This window comes from Thunnus thynnus, chromosome 22 (assembly GCF_963924715.1).
Source record: "Thunnus thynnus chromosome 22, fThuThy2.1, whole genome shotgun sequence".
Taxonomy (NCBI): domain Eukaryota; kingdom Metazoa; phylum Chordata; class Actinopteri; order Scombriformes; family Scombridae; genus Thunnus; species Thunnus thynnus.
The window spans coordinates 588,990-610,112 of record NC_089538.1 but is presented as its reverse complement, the minus strand read 5'-3'; the positions used below and the strand labels follow the sequence as shown (position 1 = coordinate 610,112).

General features: G+C 41.6%; 1 protein-coding gene across 1 annotated transcript; it reads right to left on the bottom strand.

The window, feature by feature from the left end:
• Positions 1 to 658: 658 nt before the first annotated feature.
• LOC137175129 (serine-rich adhesin for platelets-like) lies at positions 659 to 20,969 on the bottom strand. The gene is made up of 12 exons (XM_067580823.1): positions 11,239 to 20,969; positions 10,993 to 11,108; positions 10,679 to 10,743; positions 10,412 to 10,457; positions 10,269 to 10,324; positions 8,271 to 8,392; positions 6,960 to 7,019; positions 5,704 to 5,875; positions 3,786 to 3,947; positions 3,020 to 3,114; positions 1,296 to 1,504; positions 659 to 1,185 (listed from the first exon to the last, which is right to left on the bottom strand). Exons 1-12 carry the CDS (start codon positions 20,825 to 20,827, stop codon positions 1,141 to 1,143), a joined length of 10,737 nt encoding a protein of 3,578 aa, XP_067436924.1. The 5' UTR covers positions 20,828 to 20,969; the 3' UTR covers positions 659 to 1,140.
• Between the last annotated feature and the right edge of the window lie 154 nt (positions 20,970 to 21,123).

The window sequence follows — 21,123 nt, the reverse complement described above, 5'->3', positions numbered from 1 at the left end:
AATGATGGCTTATTATGAAAACAAGGACCATCTGAGTTATCATTTGTATGATATTTTATATACACTATATATGTTTATGTTCAAAATGTTTATGTTTTATCTGGAGTGAAGTCACCTGGATTCCTTATCTTTTCTACTCTTTATGTCAAGAGCCAGAGTTGGTCCTCCTTGACATTGTTGCAGTTGTGAGTGACTTGGGCTCTCTTTTTCTCTAGTCTTGTTTCAATTCCACCATTAAAACAAGACTACACTGACCCTCAGTGGTTCTAGACTGACAGTACATACTATATGTGGCTTGTTTTCATCTTGCTTCAGAGTTCTTTCACTGGTCTTAAATAGATGGGCAATATATGGATTTAATACTCATCACCAACTTGTGACTCTTTACTTCATCTTTGCTCTCTTACTTTTGATATCCATCTTGAAACTTCATCTTAGACTACATCTACATCCACTACATCTTGGATGACTTCATAATGTTTAAATTGCAGGTCACTATTCCTCCTTAGTTGATGTAGCAACTCTGATTTCAGTTTGATTGCTGAGTTTTATCATATAAGTAATGAACACTGGATGATCTGCCACAGTTACTTAGGTTACTTAGATTTTTTTAAAGTTGCCCTCACAATGTTGACTCACTGCAAGACAGAACAACAACTTTTGACAACTGGAAATTTTTATTTACATAAAGTGCTTCAAAAGTATAAAAGCCAAAGCAGCTATAATTGCGCAAAATCACAATATCTTACTATGTCCCACTGCTGTCTCAGATTTCTATCATCATTGGCTGACAGAGGTGAGCATCTGTACTTCCTCCACATAGGAATTCCAATAGGGGCGGTTCACTGTAGGCTAAGTTAACAGCTGAGAGGTGTTACTTATACTCTGCCCCCTAAACTGTTAGAAATTTTTTTCAGTTTAATGCATCCCAACACAACACCATAAATGACCATAGAGATCAATCAACTCCTCTCTGACACAGTTTCAGTAAACACAAAACAGAACATGACTGCTTGCTAGAATAAATATTATTTATATAAATATAAATTTAAATATTGCATATATATTAGCAATTTTGCTTGCTGTCAGTTTAAAAGATCAATAAACCAAACAGTTGAGACTCAGTTTTCATTGCACTGCTCAGACATCAATGGATGACCTAATCTGAGGCCTGCTGATCCTCATCTGTGGAAAGAAAAAAAAGCACAGAAATAATTGCTGAGTTCAGAAAAACTTCAGTGTGGTCAAACAGCACTAAACACTGATCTTCTGTGCTTTTGTGGATGTGCACTTACCAGCTGGTTGGAGGAGATGTCCCTGTAGGGTAGGGCTGGGCTGGCAGACTGTGGGTGTTCAATGTTAGAAAATGGAGTATTGTGTCTGGGTGCTGTTTGTGATGATGGTCGAGTCAGCTGGTAGACAGGTACAGGTTGTCTGTAATCACCTGGGTCCTCTCTGTGGCTGGCTGATTCATCATATGTAAAAGAAGGGTTTCTGTAATCTCCTAAAAATAGCACAACCAGAAGGGGTCATGGGAGAATCACATACATTCCTCCTGAATCAATTCCAGTTTACTGTAAAGTAATGCAAAAATGACCAACTTACAGATCTAAAATTTCTTTGGCAGTTTGAGGATACTTAAGGATACTAGTTTTCATGAAATGCACACAGAATCCCAGTTTTCATTTGCCATTGTATGGTCATTTCGGAACAATACAAAATCTCAACTCCTGTCATCTGCCTGAAACAGATTAGGTTTTCCCGGGGTGACCTTTCACACTCAGTGAGTTTTGGTAATTTGATTAATTGTAATCTGGGCAGTAGGGGAATATGCACCACTTTAGTACAATATCAACACACATAAGTAGCCTTATGTTAAGAGCCTTAAGTTGAGTCCTACTTTTCCACCTGATTTTGAGGCCCTGTTCTGTAAAGGGTCCCTGGGTCTAGTTCCAAAACTTTCATTATTTCAGCTGATCCAGTGCTTACATGTTGCACACATCTACATTTATTGGTGTTTAATCAAGCAAAACTACAGCTGTGCAATATTTCAGTGTAGGAACATTTTACACAATGTACAGAGGGGAGAAGAACAGCGGGGATATTCAGGGCCCAGCAGCTCATTTTGCCCCGGGGCCATGTAAATCTGGCCATGGATTCATCACCCACTGTTGGCAGCAGAAATGTCAGAGACCAACACTGGTAGAGCTAAGTGGATAAATATGACTTTTGTAATATGGGTGAACTGATTTGTAAATGCTTTTAAGGGAAACTAACAACTAATGGGGAAAACTTTTGAAATTGGTCCAGTATTGAGTGAGAGCACTGCAGCAGGCAGCCACATAATGTAATCCTTTGGGGCAATTGCACCCTGTCAATGTACGCCCACTAAAAGTGCTTGTTTTTGCCACTGACAGGCTCAGATTGTTGTTTTAAGTGTCTGACAACATTATGGAAAGGACCATACAGAGAAAATAAAACATTCTTCTTTACTTTTTGGTTGATCTGGTCTGTTTGTTAACAATCTTATCAAGTCTCTCTCAAAGAGAAGTCTTGTTCTCGCCAGAGTTGAGTTGTTGTCAAAATCAGCTAAATATTCAGCCATGACGGAGTTGGAGAGAGGGGTGCCAGGAGGAGTTTGTTGTGTTGGAGTACAGAAAGCATAGCTTAGTGTTATCTAAAAGATTCATGGCTGTCATGGCTGAATATTTAGCTGATTTCGATAACAACACAACTCTCGCAAGATTTCAGGACAAGACTTCTCCTTGAGTGAGACTTGGTTAGACACAATAATAAACAGACCAGATTGAGCGAAAGGTAGGTTGAAAAATACGAAAGTTTCCCTTTAAGCTGCACAAATCTGTATGACAGTGCTTTAAATAAAACAAAACTTACAAAAATAAAGTTTTATTTATTAATGAAAAGGTAGCTGCTACACCAGAGGAGAGGAAATAAAAATTGTACTTCACCATTGCCTCCAAAATGTAGGTATGACTGTGTATGTGTAAATGACACTTACCAGAATTATATGTGTCAGCCGAGCTGTTTGATCTGGACCACTCAACGTCCTCATTCAGCCACTGGTTCACCACCTTCTTTTTAATGTCTCTTCTCCTGCACACACAAGGCAACTTTTTACCATTTCAGCTTTCATTATAAAAGGTGTGCAGAAAATGTTCATCATCCCCATGGTATCAAAGTTCTTTTTTTCTTTTTCTTTCTTTCTTTTTTTTTAAACTGAGAAACAGCTTTAGATTTGTGGTAACAGTATTGGCCAGTGTATTTTTTTCATTAACTAAATACTACAGCAACAATGGAGTAGAACTAATGGTTAATTGATTATAATCTTACAGTTAAGTCCAATCAATAAATGTTTACTAGTATCTTGAATCCATTTCAAGAACATTCTCTAAAAATCAAGTAGTAAAATCTATGGTGTACTATGTAATTGCTGCATAAAACTGATACTGCAGACTGCTTTTCACACAGTGAAAAAAAATTGAAATAGACTTAGTTTTAGTGACACGTTATAATAACTTTATGGTAAAAGTTATACAGATAATCTGGACTATACAAGTATACAGTACAAATAAAGTCTGACTGGGGTTGTTTATGTTCGAAATTTCTCTGAAAGAGAAGAAATATCAAACTGTTGCATTAGCTTAATTAGTCCAGTTATTTAAATATTTTTTACAATCGAAATCTGGAGAAACAGCTTTCAGTGCTCTCCTACTGTAGAGTATCACATTTCTGATAACAGACAATAATGCTAGATTTCAACTCACTGTGTTTGCTTATGTTTGTTGATCAGCACGTATGCGGTCAAGGCTCCCACAGTCACGATGAGACAAGCAAGGGTCACACTTAACCCAACATAGAAAGCAGTCCTCTGTATAGGCAGTCTACAGTCATTACCCAAATACCAAGTGTCATTCACATTTTGACACCTGAAACAACAGAGGCAGGACAAAGTTAAACAACAGTGAACGACATGTCCAATAAGGCAGCAGCTCTAATAAACTTTTACTACTAAAAAAAGAAAATAGAAGCAAAATAAAATCAATAATAAAAATAACATGCAAAGATTAAATATTCTTAGTAAGTCTATCTCATAAACTCATTTTGAAGGCTTTTAGTTAGGTCTGTTTTGTTATGTTATGAATGCATCAGGAGTCAGTGATAGCTTGAAGCTATTGCCAGTGGATTGTGAATGAAACACCATTTTCGTCATTTCAATGTCCAAGTGTTCTAAGCATCAAGCATGAGGCAAATATTTTCCCAGTAAGGAAATAGTTAAAAAAATGGAAACGTACTGGGAAGGGAAAACCTGTAAATGTTTATCAAAATGTGTCTTCTTTGATACTATGACTGGGGAGCACCATACTTTGAAATGTTCATATTCTACTTACAGTGGCTTTAATTACATTATGATTAAGGGCTGAATATTGAAAAGAATGCATGTTACTCTATGCTCTAAATTATTTACAAATTAAATTACTTATAGAGTCACAGGATCACAGATCACACTGCTATACTTTAAAAATAATCTGTTTTTGCCACGGCAGATAGATACTCACTTTATGACCCCACAGAAAGGGCCCTTACATGTTTGTTATAAAACAATTGGGAGAAAGATTTATGGACTGAAATATCAGAGCCTCTTTGGATGAAATTCATACACTATGTCAATATACATGCAAAGCATTGTGGTTACAATTTAAAATAGTACATTGTCTCAGTTTGGACTGAATAAGTTGAAGTGTCAAGATGTTTTGGGGGTTTTAGTTCTTGTCCCTAAATAAGTGTTGTGCACCCTTTTGGCCACTAGAGGGAAATACACAACAACAAATCCTGGTATTTATGATTTATGCCTACTAACCATTATCCTTCTATAATATGTAACTGTTGGTCATCTTTAGTTCATGTCTTATGACTATTTAACTTTGTGATAAATGTGTTGATTCTACTTTTTTTTTTACCAATAAATTAACGAAACTACACTGATACTTGTTGAAATAAAAAACAGTCTATAAGTATTCTGTCAACCAAACTACAGCAGTAAGTCTGGTCAAACTCCACATGCAGGCAGGAATTGTATCCATAGATTAATTAGCACTGTATATACTGTCTGACTTTGTTCCAGGAACCCAGCTGGCGAGCCCCGAAGTCAGTTCACACAATTCGGTTTGTACAGGAAGTATTTAGGCAGCAAGTATGTTCACAAGCTGGTATCACCTGCATGTGTGTCGAGTCAAGCATGCAGGTTTGTAGAAGTACTGAACAATCTCACCAGAGCGAGCAAATCAGAGTTTGTACAGCTACATTAAGCCCCCCAAAAAGCCCTACCTCCCCTTAAAGTAACCTACTCAGTTACTTTGCCAGAGTACTCAAGTGGCTTTGTAGCACTGTTTAAAGTTGTAACGCTTCCATCTTGATCAGTTGCAGTCAGCATGACAGTATGCAAAACTGTCAATGTGTGAGTGCAAGGCTGTATAATTTCCTGGAAGCAGTGCATGCCGATGAAGACCATACTGAACTTTGAAAAGTATAGGTTCAAATGATTTGTTTGTTCATTTCTTTGCAGCACAGATGTGAGGCAGGTATTGCATGGGTGTGGGGAATCAGAAAAAATGCTATTGTTTTTTTTATCAGATGATTATACAAAAAAGTTCATTAAAGTTTTAGAAAGCATGGCCAACTTACACGCAAAGAGGTCCAATATCCCTGTACACTCTGCAGTTTCCGTTGTTGTAGCATGTTTTAGGATGTGAATGGTGACTGTTACATACAGTCACACATGTAATTGCTCCATCAACAGACACAGCTTCATAATACTTGCCATGTTCTGGATCATCCACAAACCTTTGACAAACAGCTGGAGGAATGAGAGGAAGAAGGAGAAAAACAAAGACATGAAGAGTTCAATAAGCTCACTGTCTATTCCAGCTTTTTCATATATACATGTACACTCGGTGCCTGCAGTGGTGTGCCTGTCAACCAGTTCCGGTGTTGATTCAAACATTGACCACAATGTCCCATTTGAACGCTTTAAATATTTAGTGCTAGCACACGATTTTCTGTTTGGGGATGCTGGCTCTTTATGATGGCGAGCAGGTGTACCTGTTGGTTTTGCTGCCTTTCTGTAAGCTTTTAATCATTTGAGAAAATCACTTACTCATGTCACAGTGCTAAGGTGCAAGAGGGCCAGAAAAATATGATATGAAAAAGAAGTGTGCAGAACTTTCTTTTTACATAATAAGCTTTTAAGCAGGAAGTAACAAACTGTAAATCCCAGCTGAGCAGACAACTGTGCTTTCAGTCACCAATGCTAAAAACTACTGTGATGCTTCAGTACAAGTTCAGCTTGAGGATCCAGTGTTATGATTTGTTCATTTGGTCATTCATTCACTTGACATTGGTTTTGGCTCTCATATTTCTTGATTTTCAGCCACAGAAGGCAACTGTTTTCAGAAAAAATGTCTTTCAAGCTACCTGCCTAGTACCAACGTTATTTGACAGACAATGTTACTTTTAAAAAAGAAGTTCAAGTATCTAGCACATCTACAGAGACCAAACTAGAGCTAAAAGGAGAGTAATTATTAGATGTAAATTCATCAGGTGAGCAGAAACACGACTCCAAATTAATGCTAATGTTGCTCCATGTTTGCTAGATGTGTAAGAAGGCAACTGTTTGCTAACAACTTATAAGGCTAAAATATACGGTTGTAGATTTGTCAGTGGCCAAAAATCTATTAAATCAATTAATGGAGTTTATTGCCCAAAACTTTCAACACTTAAGAGTGAGTTTCAAACAACAACAACAGGAGGAATTGGGAGAGGGATTGGGTGCAGAGTAAGTCAAAAACCAAGGGTGGATTTCATGAAAAGCACACACACACACACACACACACACACACACACACACACACACATATATAGACACACATGGTGATACTTACATTCCAAATTTAAATCTGTGCCATTCACTACGGGTTCAGCTGTGACATTGTAAGGACAATCTGAAAATTCAGAAAACAAAAAATAACCTTCCATTATACATGTATATATAGTATGTTATATGATATCAACAGAAAGAATATTCACGGACAGTTTTTGATCAGTAGAAAAGGAAAAACATGGAAATTGATCAAGGAGGAAAGTCGATGACAGTCAACACTCCTTGATCGTCTTTGGTCTTCAAGTAGTTCTTGCAAAGCTTTGAGATGTGTTTGGAGTCATTATCCTGCTGCAGTATGAATCATTCTCCACAAAGATGCAAACCAGAGGGTATAGCATGTCTCTGAAGAATGGAGTGGTACTTCTCCTTGGTCAGGGTGTAGTCAATTCAGTGCAGGCGTCTAACTCCAGAGTAGGCAAAACACCCCCAGACAGGAATATTCCCAACACCATGTTTCACTGTTGGTTTGATACATTGGAGTATCATTCTCTCTTATGTTCATCTCTTTACATAGAGCCCTTCTGTTACTGCCATATCTCCAACTGCGATTAATCAGTAAATAGGACTTTTTGCAGTTCTGTTCTGTCCAGTGCCTTCTTTATTTAGCAAATTCTGTATTTGTGTTGAAGTTGCTTTTCTCTCTCTCCAGGAACTAAGCTTGATGTACTGATCTTCTGATGGTGTGGTCACTTTTGGTCTGCCTGATTATGCTTTGGATACAACTGATCGAGATTCTACAAAGCGTTTTAGAGTTCCATGCACTGCCCCCTTAGAAATCTTTAGTCTAGCCATGATTTGACACTGAGAAAGTCCCTCTTCGCTTAGAATAACAATTTGACTTCTGACACTTTCACTTAGTTCTGATGTCATGTGTCCCTCCATTACAATGCTACTTAGTAAGCAATGATCTGCTGGAAACTTGAGGCACAGCCATATTTATAACAGGTGAACACTGACTGCAAGTTGAGTTACTTGAACGGGCCTCTGATGAGTAGATCAAATTTACCTGAGTGTCACCTGAACGCATGCTTCAATGGAAGGGACACAACTCAAGGAAATCTGACTTTTTGTACAAAGGAGTTAAGTTGGTCAATGCCACAAATTTGCTTAAATTTGATTGCCGACGTAGAAATAGTGCAGAATTTTAAACATTTCTTCTTTATTTTACAACTTCTTGTGTTTTTAATTATTTCTGAGTCTTCAAACTTTCGGATTATTTCCAGATTTATGTGAAAATATTAGAGACTTTCAATGTGATCTCAGACTTTTAGACCCCACTTGTATGTAATTAGGCATTGACTTTCTGTCTTACCTGATGTGCAACGAACAAGTTTGTTAGCAGCCTCCTCAACTGCTTTTAAGTCATCCACATATAGTTCTTCGGCACTGCTGTTGTTTGGAATTGCCAAAACCACATCATGTGTGACACTAACACTGAGGCACAAAGAATTTCATACAATATTAGTACATTTTAAGTTCAGTAGGTGAGATTATTTACTTTTATATATTTACTATTATTCCTATCATTATAGTTGTTTTTTAATTCACCAGTTTCATCAGCCTAAATCACAAAGTGAGGACAGCTTTACCAAATTCATTCAAAATAGTCAGACACTGAGGGAAGACATAAGTAATTAATCAAAACCTATGGATAATTCCACTCACTTTCAACCTGGGCCTTTTCCTAGTTTTTCCCACACTGACTTCTCATGTCAGTTCATTCAGATAACTTTCCACTTGCAAATAAACCCTTTTGGTTTATGCAACATTTACATATATCATATACATCTACATACATACATTTAGAACAAAAAACACTGCAAATACAGAAAATACGAGTTAATATAGTATAGTAATTTAAAAGGGGCTCTCAAGGTAAAGGGACCGCTATGAGGTAAGGCGAGGGTCAAGTGACAAACTGAGGTATCAGTAGTCTACTTTTCAGTAGCAATGTTGTCTGCTTATACAGTTAGAGGGTAACAGTTTCACCTCTCTTTAGTTTTGGAAAAGCAGTAACTTTTCAGTGTCGTTAAATGTAATCGATGCAAACATTTTCAAATTCAAAAAACAAGATTATGGGTGAAACAAACTAAAGACTTATAGCAAACCAAGTATGATATGACATTTCACCCTTCATAAAAAGCCATGCTAAGATAACTTCTAGATAATCTGATTTTAAAAACAACATAAAGGATCACTTCAGTATCTACAATATCTCTTACTTCCTAACTTCTATATTACAATTGTGTTATCCCTCAGATTCTTTAATGTATTGGTCTGCAATACATTTCCACCAGCTCTATTTCAGTCAGCCAACTCACGTGAATAGACTACTATGTACATGTAGAATATATATGACATTAATGTTTGGCATCTAAGCTCTGATGTTGTTGGTACTATACCAACTAAGCCCCCATGGGGACGTAGACTCAGGGCCTACAAATGGATGCTGGAATAGAGATGGTGCTTTTGGAACACTATATGAACAGCAGCAAGCGACAGCATAGCTTGTGTGAGCAGTGTGGCAGCAGGCAAGCAGCAAAAGTGTGAGCAAAGCACTGGCAACTTAAGTACGCCACTGATTTTAAGGGTGCATTGGATATATGTTGCAGTGAGGGGAGTATGCCATGTGAGTGGAGTAGCAACTTAAGTTAGGCTGCCTGAACGAGCTCACAGGCTTTGCGTCTTGTGTTTCATTTATTTGCAGTTTTTTTTTTTCTATATGCAAAGTACTTGCCGTCAAAATAGTAAAGATCTTTTCTTTATTTGCTTGTGTTTTGTCCATTTGCATGTGTTTTCTAAAGTTGCAGTGCATTGAGTTTTCTCAGGCACTGTAGAAAGCAGCAGTCTGTATAAGCAGTGTTTGTATATCAAACCCCACAGTCTTTTGAAATGTACTTGTGTAAAGAAGGTACTGATATGCTCATCTTGCTGACAAATGCTGACATCACTTGTGGCACCAAAGATCAGCTAACAGCAGACGATAGTCTTCAGGCTTCATAAAAATCTGGCTTTTATCTTCAATATTAAGCTCAAGAGAGATACTGAATTCAAGACTGTGACAAAGGCTGGCCTTTGCTGAATAACTAGAGTTATCCTTTAAAACTAAGATCAAACAGTCTTCTAAAAGTCAGTGTGCAAATGGAAAGTTTGCTTATTGAAGATTAAATTTGTCCCAGTTAATGTGTTGCTACCATCTGAGGCTGCCTACATGCAAAGCTGCCCAGTGCCTAATGTATGTTCACTAGCTAAATTATGTTAATGAATCTTATCAGTATAAGATCTTTAAGGGTGTTTGTTCTCTTCTTACACTTCTGCTCTTGATGTGATACTGTAGATAGCCATAGCGTCAGCTGATAATCTCATCTGAAATAAAAATAAATCAATTAATGGGTGATGTGATCTCTGAATGATCTCTGATTCAGTATCTGGCTTGAAAGGTGTTTGCTTTACCTCTTCCACAGTGTTATCTGAAAATCTGACCGAAGAGTCTCCACGGCTAAGAGAAAAGAACAAGAGAAATTATCTTCCAATAAGGCAACTTTGTGAATTACAGCACCATTATATTAAAATGAGAACATTCATATATAGATAAAGAGGACAATTTATGTGTACACATTATATAGAATAATTGTATAAAGAGGAAAATTTCTGTATACACATTGTATAGAATTATTCAATAATCAATGTTTTGTTCTCGACAGACTGTAAGTACATTACCTGACACTAGTTACCAACACTTCTTTAAAGTTTGCTATCTTCTGTCTCTGGTAATATTCCTCCATCTGAAATAGTACGAACATAACATAACGATTTGGACTGATGTGTTAGACAGCACTCTCCACCACCATCATCACCAAGTGAGGGAATATCTTTTTCAAGAATGGTGTTCATCCCTCCAGAACAGTCCAGAGACTTGTAGACTCCATGCCAAGACTGAGGAACAACATTCTTCAAAAATATATTATATAGAATATAGAATATACAATAGAAATCACCTTTATCATAATAAATAACTAATTCATTTCATTTACCCGCTCAGTGAAATTTGCCACAAACTCTTTGTATACAGCTGATGTTTTGTCGTCATAGCTATCATCATATTTCTGATTGATCACCACGTTAACCACGACCGACCTGTTGAGTTTATCTGAAAAGAGAATCAAACATATTAGAGACCATGGATGAAAAATTTAGAAAAACTGGTTAAAAACTGTGCTCAGAAAATTGAAAAAACAGAGCTTGCAAGAGATCAACAGTATTAGTTAATGTAAATGTACCTGGCTCAACTGTATCAACGAATTGGCAAAAACTTCCACTAAACCCAGGGAGGCATGTACAGTTGAATCCATTAAAATATCCCCCATTTTGGCAGGGTCCTGCTGTTGAGATTGGTCGAGTGGTTGTTTGAATTGTTGTCGTGGTAGGTGTTGTTGGTGGTGTAATTGTTGAACCAAATGATTCAGATGCAGGCTCAGAAGTAAGTATTTCAGATGGACTGGTTACTTCAGGTACCAAGGTGGTTTCAGAAGGACTGGAAGTTACTGTGTCAGTGGGACTGCTTTGGTCGGGTAGTGAGGTGGTCTCTGAGAGTGCAGATGTTACATCAATGGAAGTGGTTGGTTCAGGTGCAAATGTTGTGTCTGCAGTCTCAGTTGTTACCGAATCAGTTGGACTAGTTGATTCAGATACAGGCTCAGAAGTTAGTATTTCAGATGGACTGGTTGATTCAGACACCAAGGTGGTCTCAGAAGGACTGGAAGTTACTGTGTCAGTGGGACTGGTTTGTTCGGGTATGGAAGTGGTCTCGAAGGGTGCAGATGTTGCATCAGTGGAAATGGTTGGTTCAGGTGCTGATGTTATCTCTACAGGCTGAGATGTTACTGAATCAGTTGGACCAGTTGATTCAGATACAGGCTCAGAAGTTAGGATTTCAGATGGACTGGTTGATTCAGACACCAAGGTGGTCTCAGAAGGACTGGAAGTTACTGTGTCAGTGGGACTGGTTTGTTCGGATACGGAAGTGGTCTCGAAGGGTGCAGATGTTACATCAATGGAAGTGGTTTGTTCAGGTGCAGATGTTGTGTCTGCAGTCTCAGATGTTACTGAATCAGTTGGACTAGTTGATTCAGATACAGGCTCAGAAGTTAGGATTTCAGATGGACTGGTTGATTCAGACACCAAGGTGGTCTCAGAAGGACTGGAAGGTACTGTGTCAGTGGGAGTGGTTTGTTCGGATACGGAAGTGGTCTCGAAGGGTGCAGATGTTGCATCAGTGGAAATGGTTGGTTCAGGTGCTGATGTTATCTCTACAGGCTGAGAAGTTACTGAATCAGTTGGACCAGTTGAATCAGATGATGGCTCAGAAGTTAGTATTTCAGATGGACTGGTTAGTCCAGACACCAAGGTGGTTTCAGAAGGACTGGAAGTTACTGTGTCAGTGGGACTGGTTTCTTCGGATACGGAAGTGGTCTCGAAGGGTGCAGATGTTGCATCAGTGGAACTGGTTGGTTCGGGTGCTGATGTTGTCTCTGCAGGCTCAGATGTTACTGAATCAGTTGGACCAGTTGAGTCAGATACAGGCTCAGAAGTTAGTATTTCAGATGGACTGGTTAGTTCAGGTACCAAGGTGGTCTCAGAATTCCCAGAAGTCATTGTGTCAGTGGGACTGGTTTGTTCGGGTACTGAGGTGGTCTCTGAGGGTGCAGATGTTACATCAATGGAAGTGGTTTGTTCAGGTGCAGATGTTGTGTCTGCAGTCTCAGATGTTACTGAATCAGTTGGACCAGTTGATTCAGATACAGGCTCAGAAGTTAGGATTTCAGATGGACTGGTTGATTCAGACACCAAGGTGGTTTCAGAAGGACTGGAAGTTTCTGTGTCAGTGGGACTGGTTTCTTCGGATACGGAAGTGGTCTCGAAGGGTGTAGATGTTGCATCAGTGGAAATGGTTGGTTCAGGTGCTGATGTTATCTCTACAGGCTGAGATGTTACTGAATCAGTTTGACCAGTTGAGTCAGATACAGGCTCAGAAGTTAGTATTTCAGATGGACTGGTTAGCTCAGGTACCAAGGTGGTCTCAGAATTCCCAGAAGTCATTGTGTCAGTGGGACTGGTTTGTTCAGGTAGTGAGGTGGTCTCTGAGGGTGCAGATGTTACATCAATGGAAGTGGTTTGTTCAGGTGCAGATGTTGTGTCTGCAGTCTCAGATGTTACTGAATCAGTTGGACCAGTTGATTCAGATACAGGCTCAGAAGTTAGGATTTCAGATGGACTGGTTGATTCAGACACTAAGGTGGTCTCAGAAGGACTGGAAGTTTCTGTGTCAGTGGGAGTGGTTTCTTCGGATATGGAAGTGGTCTCAAAGGGTGCAGATGTTGCATCAGTGGAACTGGTTGGTTCGGGTGCTGATGTTATCTCTACAGGTTGAGATGTTACTGAATCAGTTGGACCAGTTGAGTCAGATGATGGCTCAGAAGTCAGTATTTCAGATGGACTGGTTAGTTCAGGTACCAAGGTGGTCTCAGAAGGACTGGAAGTTACTGTGTCAGTGGGACTGGTTTCTTCGGATACGGAAGTGGTCTCGAAGGGTGCAGATGTTGCATCAGTGGAACTGGTTGGTTCGGGTGCTGATGTTGTCTCTGCAGGCTCAGATGTTACTGAATCAGTTGGACCAGTTGAGTCAGATACAGGCTCAGAAGTTAGTATTTCAGATGGACTGGTTAGTTCAGGTACCAAGGTGGTCTCAGAATTCCCAGAAGTCATTGTGTCAGTGGGACTGGTTTGTTCGGGTACTGAGCTGGTCTCTGAGGGTGCAGATGTTACATCAATGGAAGTGGTTTGTTCAGGTGCAGATGTTGTGTCTGCAGTCTCAGATGTTACTGAATCAGTTGGACCAGTTGATTCAGATACAGGCTCAGAAGTTAGGATTTCAGATGGACTGGTTGATTCAGACACCAAGGTGGTTTCAGAAGGACTGGAAGTTTCTGTGTCAGTGGGACTGGTTTCTTCAGATACGGAAGTGGTCTCGAAGGGTGTAGATGTTGCATCAGTGGAAATGGTTGGTTCAGGTGCTGATGTTGTCTCTGCAGGCTCAGATGTTACTGAATCAGTTGAACCAGTTGATTCAGATGCAGGCTCTGAAGTTAGTATTTCAGATGGACTGGTTAGTTCAGGTACCAAGGTGGTCTCAGAATTCCCAGAAGTCATTGTGTCAGTGGAAGTGGTTTGCTCGGGTAGTGAGGTGGTCTCTGAGGGTGCAGATGTTACATCAATGGACGTAGTTTGTTCAGGTGCAGATGTTGTGTCTGCAGTCTCAGATGTTACTGAATCAGTTTGACCAGTTGATTCAGATACAGGCTCAGAAGTTAGGATTTCAGATGGACTGGTTGATTCAGACACCAAGGTGGTTTCAGAAGGACTGGAAGTTTCTGTGTCAGTGGGACTGGTTTCTTCGGATACGGAAGTGGTCTGGAAGGGTGCAGATGTTGCATCAGTGGAACTGGTTGGTTCGGGCGCTGATGTTGTCTCTGCAGGCTCAGATGTTACTGAATCAGTTGGACCAGTTGAGTCAGATACAGGCTCAGAAGTTAGTATTTCAGATGGACTGGTTAGTTCAGGTACCAAGGTGGTCTCAGAATTCCCAGAAGTCATTGTGTCAGTTGGACTGGTTTGTTCGGGTACTGAGGTGGTCTCTGAGGGTGCAGATGTTACATCAATGGAAGTGGTTTGTTCAGGTGCAGATGTTGTGTCTGCAGTCTCAGATGTTACTGAATCAGTTGGACCAGTTGATTCAGATACAGGCTCAGAAGTTAGGATTTCAGATGGACTGGTTAGTTCAGACACCAAGGTGGTTTCAGAAGGACTGGAAGTTTCTGTGTCAGTGGGACTGGTTTCTTCGGATACGGAAGTGGTCTCGAAGGGTGCAGATGTTGCATCAGTGGAAATGGTTGGTTCAGGTGCTGATGTTATCTCTACAGGCTCAGATGTTACTGAATCAGTTGGATCAGTTGAGTCAGATACAGGCTCAGAAGTTAGTATTTCAGATGGACTGGTTAGTTCAGGTACGAAGGTGGTCTCAGAATTCCCAGAAGTCATTGTGTCAGTGGGACTGGTTTGTTCGGGTACTGAGGTGGTCTCTGAGGGTGCAGATGTTACATCAATGGACGTAGTTTGTTCAGGTGCAGATGTTGTGTCTGCAGTCTCAGATGTTACTGAATCAGTTTGACCAGTTGATTCAGATACAGGCTCAGAAGTTAGTATTTCAGATGGACTGGTTGATTCAGACACCAAGGTGGTTTCAGAAGGACTGGAAGTTTCTATGTCAGTGGGACTGGTTTCTTCGGATACGGAAGTGGTCTCGAAGAGTGCAGATGTTGCATCAGTGGAACTGGTTGGTTCGGGTGCTGATGTTGTCTCTGCAGGCTCAGATGTTACTGAATCAGTTGGACCAGTTGAGTCAGATACAGGCTCAGAAGTTGGGATTTCAGATGGACTGGTTAGTTCAGGTACCAAGGTGGTCTCAGAAGGACTGGAAGTTACTGTGTCAGTGGGAGTGGTTTCTTCGGATACGGAAGTGGTCTCGAAGGGTGTAGATGTTGCATCAGTGGAAATGGTCAGTTCAGGTGCTGATGTTGTCTCTGCAGGCTCAGATGTTACTGAATCAGTTGGACCAGTTGAGTCAGATGATGGCTCAGAAGTTAGTATTTCAGATGGACTGGTTAGTTCAGGTACCAAGGTGGTCTCAGAAGGACTGGAAGTTACTGTGTCAGTGGGACTGGTTTCTTCGGATACGGAAGTGGTCTCGAAGGGTGCAGATGTTTCATCAGTGGAACTGGTTGGATCAGGTGCTGATGTTGTCTCTGCATGCTCAGATGTTACTGAATCAGTTGGACCAGTTGAGTCAGATACAGGCTCTGAAGTTAGTATTTCAGATGGACTGGTTAGTTCAGGTACCAAGGTGGTCTCAGAATTCCCAGAAGTCATTGTGTCAGTGGGACTGGTTTGTTCAGGTAGTGAGGTGGTTTCTGAGGGTGCAGATGTTACATCAATGGAAGTGGTTGGTTCAGGTGCAGATGTTGTGTCTGCAGTCTCAGTTGTTACTGAATCAGTTGAACCAGTTGATTCAGATGCAGGCTCAGAAGTTAGGATTTCAGATGGACTGGTTGATTCAGACACCAGGGTGGTCTCAGAAGGACTGGAAGTTACTGTGTCAGTGGGACTGGTTTCTTCGGATACGGAAGTGGTCTCGAAGGGTGCAGATGTTGCATCAGTGGAACTGGTTGGATCAGGTGCTGATGTTGTCTCTGCAGGCTCAGATGTTACTGAATCAGTTTGACCAGTTGAGTCAGATACAGGCTCGGAAGTTAGTATTTCAGATGGACTGGTTAGTTCAGGTACCAAGGTGGTCTCAGAATTCCCAGAAGTCATTGTGTCAGTGGGACTGGTTTGTTCAGGTAGTGAGGTGGTCTCTGAGGGTGCAGATGTTACATCAATGGAAGTGGTTGGATCAGGTGCAGATGTTGTGTCTGCAGTCTCAGTTGTTACTGAATCAGTTGAACCAGTTGATTCAGATGCAGGCTCAGAAGTTAGGATTTCAGATGGACTGGTTGATTCAGACACCAAGGTGGTCTCAGAAGGACTGGAAGTTACTGTGTCAGTGGGACTGGTTTCTTCGGATACGGAAGTGGTCTCGAAGGGTGCAGATGTTGCATCAGTGGAACTGGTTGGATCAGGTGCTGATGTTGTCTCTGCAGGCTCAGATGTTACTGAATCAGTTGGACCAGTTGAGTCAGATACAGGCTCAGAAGTTAGTATTTCAGATGGACTGGTTAGTTCAGGTACCAAGGTGGTCTCAGAATTCCCAGAAGTCATTGTGTCAGTGGGACTGGTTTGTTCAGGTAGTGAGGTGGTCTCTGAGGGTGCAGATGTTACATCAATGGAAGTGGTTGGTTCAGGTGCAGATGTTGTGTCTGTAGTCTCAGTTGTTACTGAATCAGTTGAAGCAGTTGATTCAGATGCAGGCTCAGAAGTTAGGATTTCAGATGGACTTGTTGATTCAGACACCAAGGTGGTCTCAGAAGGACTGGAAGTTACTGTGTCAGTGGGACTGGTTTCTTCGGATACGGAAGTGGTCTCGAAGGGTGCAGATGTTTCATCAGTGGAACTGGTTGGATCAGGTGCTGATGTTGTCTCTGCATGCTCAGATGTTACTGAATCAGTTGGACCAGTTGAGTCAGATACAGGCTCTGAAGTTAGTATTTCAGATGGACTGGTTAGTTCAGGTACCAAGGTGGTCTCAGAATTCCCAGAAGTCATTGTGTCAGTGGGACTGGTTTGTTCAGGTAGTGAGGTGGTTTCTGAGGGTGCAGATGTTACATCAATGGAAGTGGTTGGTTCAGGTGCAGATGTTGTGTCTGCAGTCTCAGTTGTTACTGAATCAGGTGAAGCAGTTGATTCAGATGCAGGCTCAGAAGTTAGGATTTCAGATGGACTGGTTGATTCAGACACCAAGGTGGTCTCAGAAGGACTGGAAGTTACTGTGTCAGTGGGAGTGGTTTGTTCGGATACGGAAGTGGTCTCGAAGGGTGCAGATGTTGCATCAGTGGAACTGGTTGGATCAGGTGCTGATGTTGTCTCTGCAGGCTCAGATGTTACTGAATCAGTTTGACCAGTTGAGTCAGATACAGGCTCGGAAGTTAGTATTTCAGATGGACTGGTTAGTTCAGGTACCAAGGTGGTCTCAGAATTCCCAGAAGTCATTGTGTCAGTGGGACTGGTTTGTTCAGGTAGTGAGGTGGTCTCTGAGGGTGCAGATGTTACATCAATGGAAGTGGTTTGTTCAGTTGCAGATGTTGTGTCTGCAGTCTCAGTTGTTACTGAATCAGTTGAACCAGTTGATTCAGATGCAGGCTCAGAAGTTAGGATTTCAGATGGACTGGTTGATTCAGACACCAAGGTGGTCTCAGAAGGACTGGAAGTTACTGTGTCAGTGGGACTGGTTTCTTCGGATACGGAAGTGGTCTTGAAGGGTGCAGATGTTGCATCAGTGGAACTGGTTGGATCAGGTGCTGATGTTGTCTCTGCATGCTCAGATGTTACTGAATCAGTTGGACCAGTTGAGTCAGATACAGGCTCTGAAGTTAGTATTTCAGATGGACTGGTTAGTTCAGGTACCAAGGTGGTCTCAGAATTCCCAGAAGTCATTGTGTCAGTGGGACTGGTTTGTTCAGGTAGTGAGGTGGTTTCTGAGGGTGCAGATGTTACATCAATGGAAGTGGTTGGTTCAGGTGCAGATGTTGTGTCTGCAGTCTCAGTTGTTACTGAATCAGTTGAAGCAGTTGATTCAGATGCAGGCTCAGAAGTTAGGATTTCAGATGGACTGGTTGATTCAGACACCAAGGTGGTCTCAGAAGGACTGGAAGTTACTGTGTCAGTGGGAGTGGTTTGTTCGGATACGGAAGTGGTCTCGAAGGGTGCAGATGTTGCATCAGTGGAACTGGTTGGATCAGGTGCTGATGTTGTCTCTGCAGGCTCAGATGTTACTGAATTAGTTTGACCAGTTGAGTCAGATACAGGCTCTGAAGTTAGTATTTCAGATGGACTGGTTAGTTCAGGTACCAAGGTGGTCTCAGAATTCCCAGAAGTCATTGTGTCAGTGGGACTGGTTTGTTCAGGTAGTGAGGTGGTCTCTGAGGGTGCAGATGTTACATCAATGGAAGTGGTTTGTTCAGTTGCAGATGTTGTGTCTGCAGTCTCAGTTGTTACTGAATCAGTTGAAGCAGTTGATTCAGATGCAGGCTCAGAAGTTAGGATTTCAGATGGACTGGTTGATTCAGACACCAAGGTGGTCTCAGAAGGACTGGAAGTTACTGTGTCAGTGGGAGTGGTTTGTTCGGATACGGAAGTGGTCTCGAAGGGTGCAGATGTTGCATCAGTGGAACTGGTTGGATCAGGTGCTGATGTTGTCTCTGCATGCTCAGATGTTACTGAATCAGTTGGACCAGTTGAGTCAGATACAGGCTCTGAAGTTAGTATTTCAGATGGACTGGTTAGTTCAGGTACCAAGGTGGTCTCAGAATTCCCAGAAGTCATTGTGTCAGTGGGACTGGTTTGTTCAGGTAGTGAGGTGGTTTCTGAGGGTGCAGATGTTACATCAATGGAAGTGGTTGGTTCAGGTGCAGATGTTGTGTCTGCAGTCTCAGTTGTTACTGAATCAGTTGAAGCAGTTGATTCAGATGCAGGCTCAGAAGTTAGGATTTCAGATGGACTGGTTGATTCAGACACCAAGGTGGTCTCAGAAGGACTGGAAGTTACTGTGTCAGTGGGAGTGGTTTGTTCGGATACGGAAGTGGTCTCGAAGGGTGCAGATGTTGCATCAGTGGAACTGGTTGGATCAGGTGCTGATGTTGTCTCTGCAGGCTCAGATGTTACTGAATTAGTTTGACCAGTTGAGTCAGATACAGGCTCTGAAGTTAGTATTTCAGATGGACTGGTTAGTTCAGGTACCAAGGTGGTCTCAGAATTCCCAGAAGTCATTGTGTCAGTGGGACTGGTTTGTTCAGGTAGTGAGGTGGTCTCTGAGGGTGCAGATGTTACATCAATGGAAGTGGTTTGTTCAGTTGCAGATGTTGTGTCTGCAGTCTCAGTTGTTACTGAATCAGTTGAAGCAGTTGATTCAGATGCAGGCTCAGAAGTTAGGATTTCAGATGGACTGGTTGATTCAGACACCAAGGTGGTCTCAGAAGGACTGGAAGTTACTGTGTCAGTGGGAGTGGTTTGTTCGGATACGGAAGTGGTCTCGAAGGGTGCAGATGTTGCATCAGTGGAACTGGTTGGATCAGGTGCTGATGTTGTCTCTGCAGGCTCAGATGTTACTGAATTAGTTTGACCAGTTGAGTCAGATACAGGCTCTGAAGTTAGTATTTCAGATGGACTGGTTAGTTCAGGTACCAAGGTGGTCTCAGAATTCCCAGAAGTCATTGTGTCAGTGGGACTGGTTTGTTCAGGTAGTGAGGTGGTCTCTGAGGGTGCAGATGTTACATCAATGGAAGTGGTTTGTTCAGTTGCAGATGTTGTGTCTGCAGTCTCAGTTGTTACTGAATCAGTTGAAGCAGTTGATTCAGATGCAGGCTCAGAAGTTAGGATTTCAGATGGACTGGTTGATTCAGACACCAAGGTGGTCTCAGAAGGACTGGAAGTTACTGTGTCAGTGGGACTGGTTTCTTCGGATACGGAAGTGGTCTCGAAGGGTGCAGATGTTGCATCAGTGGAACTGGTTGGATCAGGTGCTGATGTTGTCTCTGCATGCTCAGATGTTACTGAATCAGTTGGACCAGTTGAGTCAGATACAGGCTCTGAAGTTAGTATTTCAGATGGACTGGTTAGTTCAGGTACCAAGGTGGTCTCAGAATTCCCAGAAGTCATTGTGTCAGTGGGACTGGTTTGTTCAGGTAGTGAGGTGGTTTCTGAGGGTGCAGATGTTACATCAATGGAAGTGGTTGGTTCAGGTGCAGATGTTGTGTCTGCAGTCTCAGTTGTTACTGAATCAGTTGAAGCAGTTGATTCAGATGCAGGCTCAGAAGTTAGGATTTCAGATGGACTGGTTGATTCAGACACCAAGGTGGTCTCAGAAGGACTGGAAGTTACTGTGTCAGTGGGAGTGGTTTGTTCGGATACGGAAGTGGTCTCGAAGGGTGCAGATGTTGCATCAGTGGAACTGGTTGGATCAGGTGCTGATGTTGTCTCTGCAGGCTCAGATGTTACTGAATCAGTTTGACCAGTTGAGTCAGATACAGGCTCGGAAGTTAGTATTTCAGATGGACTGGTTAGTTCAGGTACCAAGGTGGTCTCAGAATTCCCAGAAGTCATTGTGTCAGTGGGACTGGTTTGTTCAGGTAGTGAGGTGGTCTCTGAGGGTGCAGATGTTACATCAATGGAAGTGGTTTGTTCAGTTGCAGATGTTGTGTCTGCAGTCTCAGTTGTTACTGAATCAGTTGAACCAGTTGATTCAGATGCAGGCTCAGAAGTTAGGATTTCAGATGGACTGGTTGATTCAGACACCAAGGTGGTCTCAGAAGGACTGGAAGTTACTGTGTCAGTGGGACTGGTTTCTTCGGATACGGAAGTGGTCTCGAAGGGTGCAGATGTTGCATCAGTGGAACTGG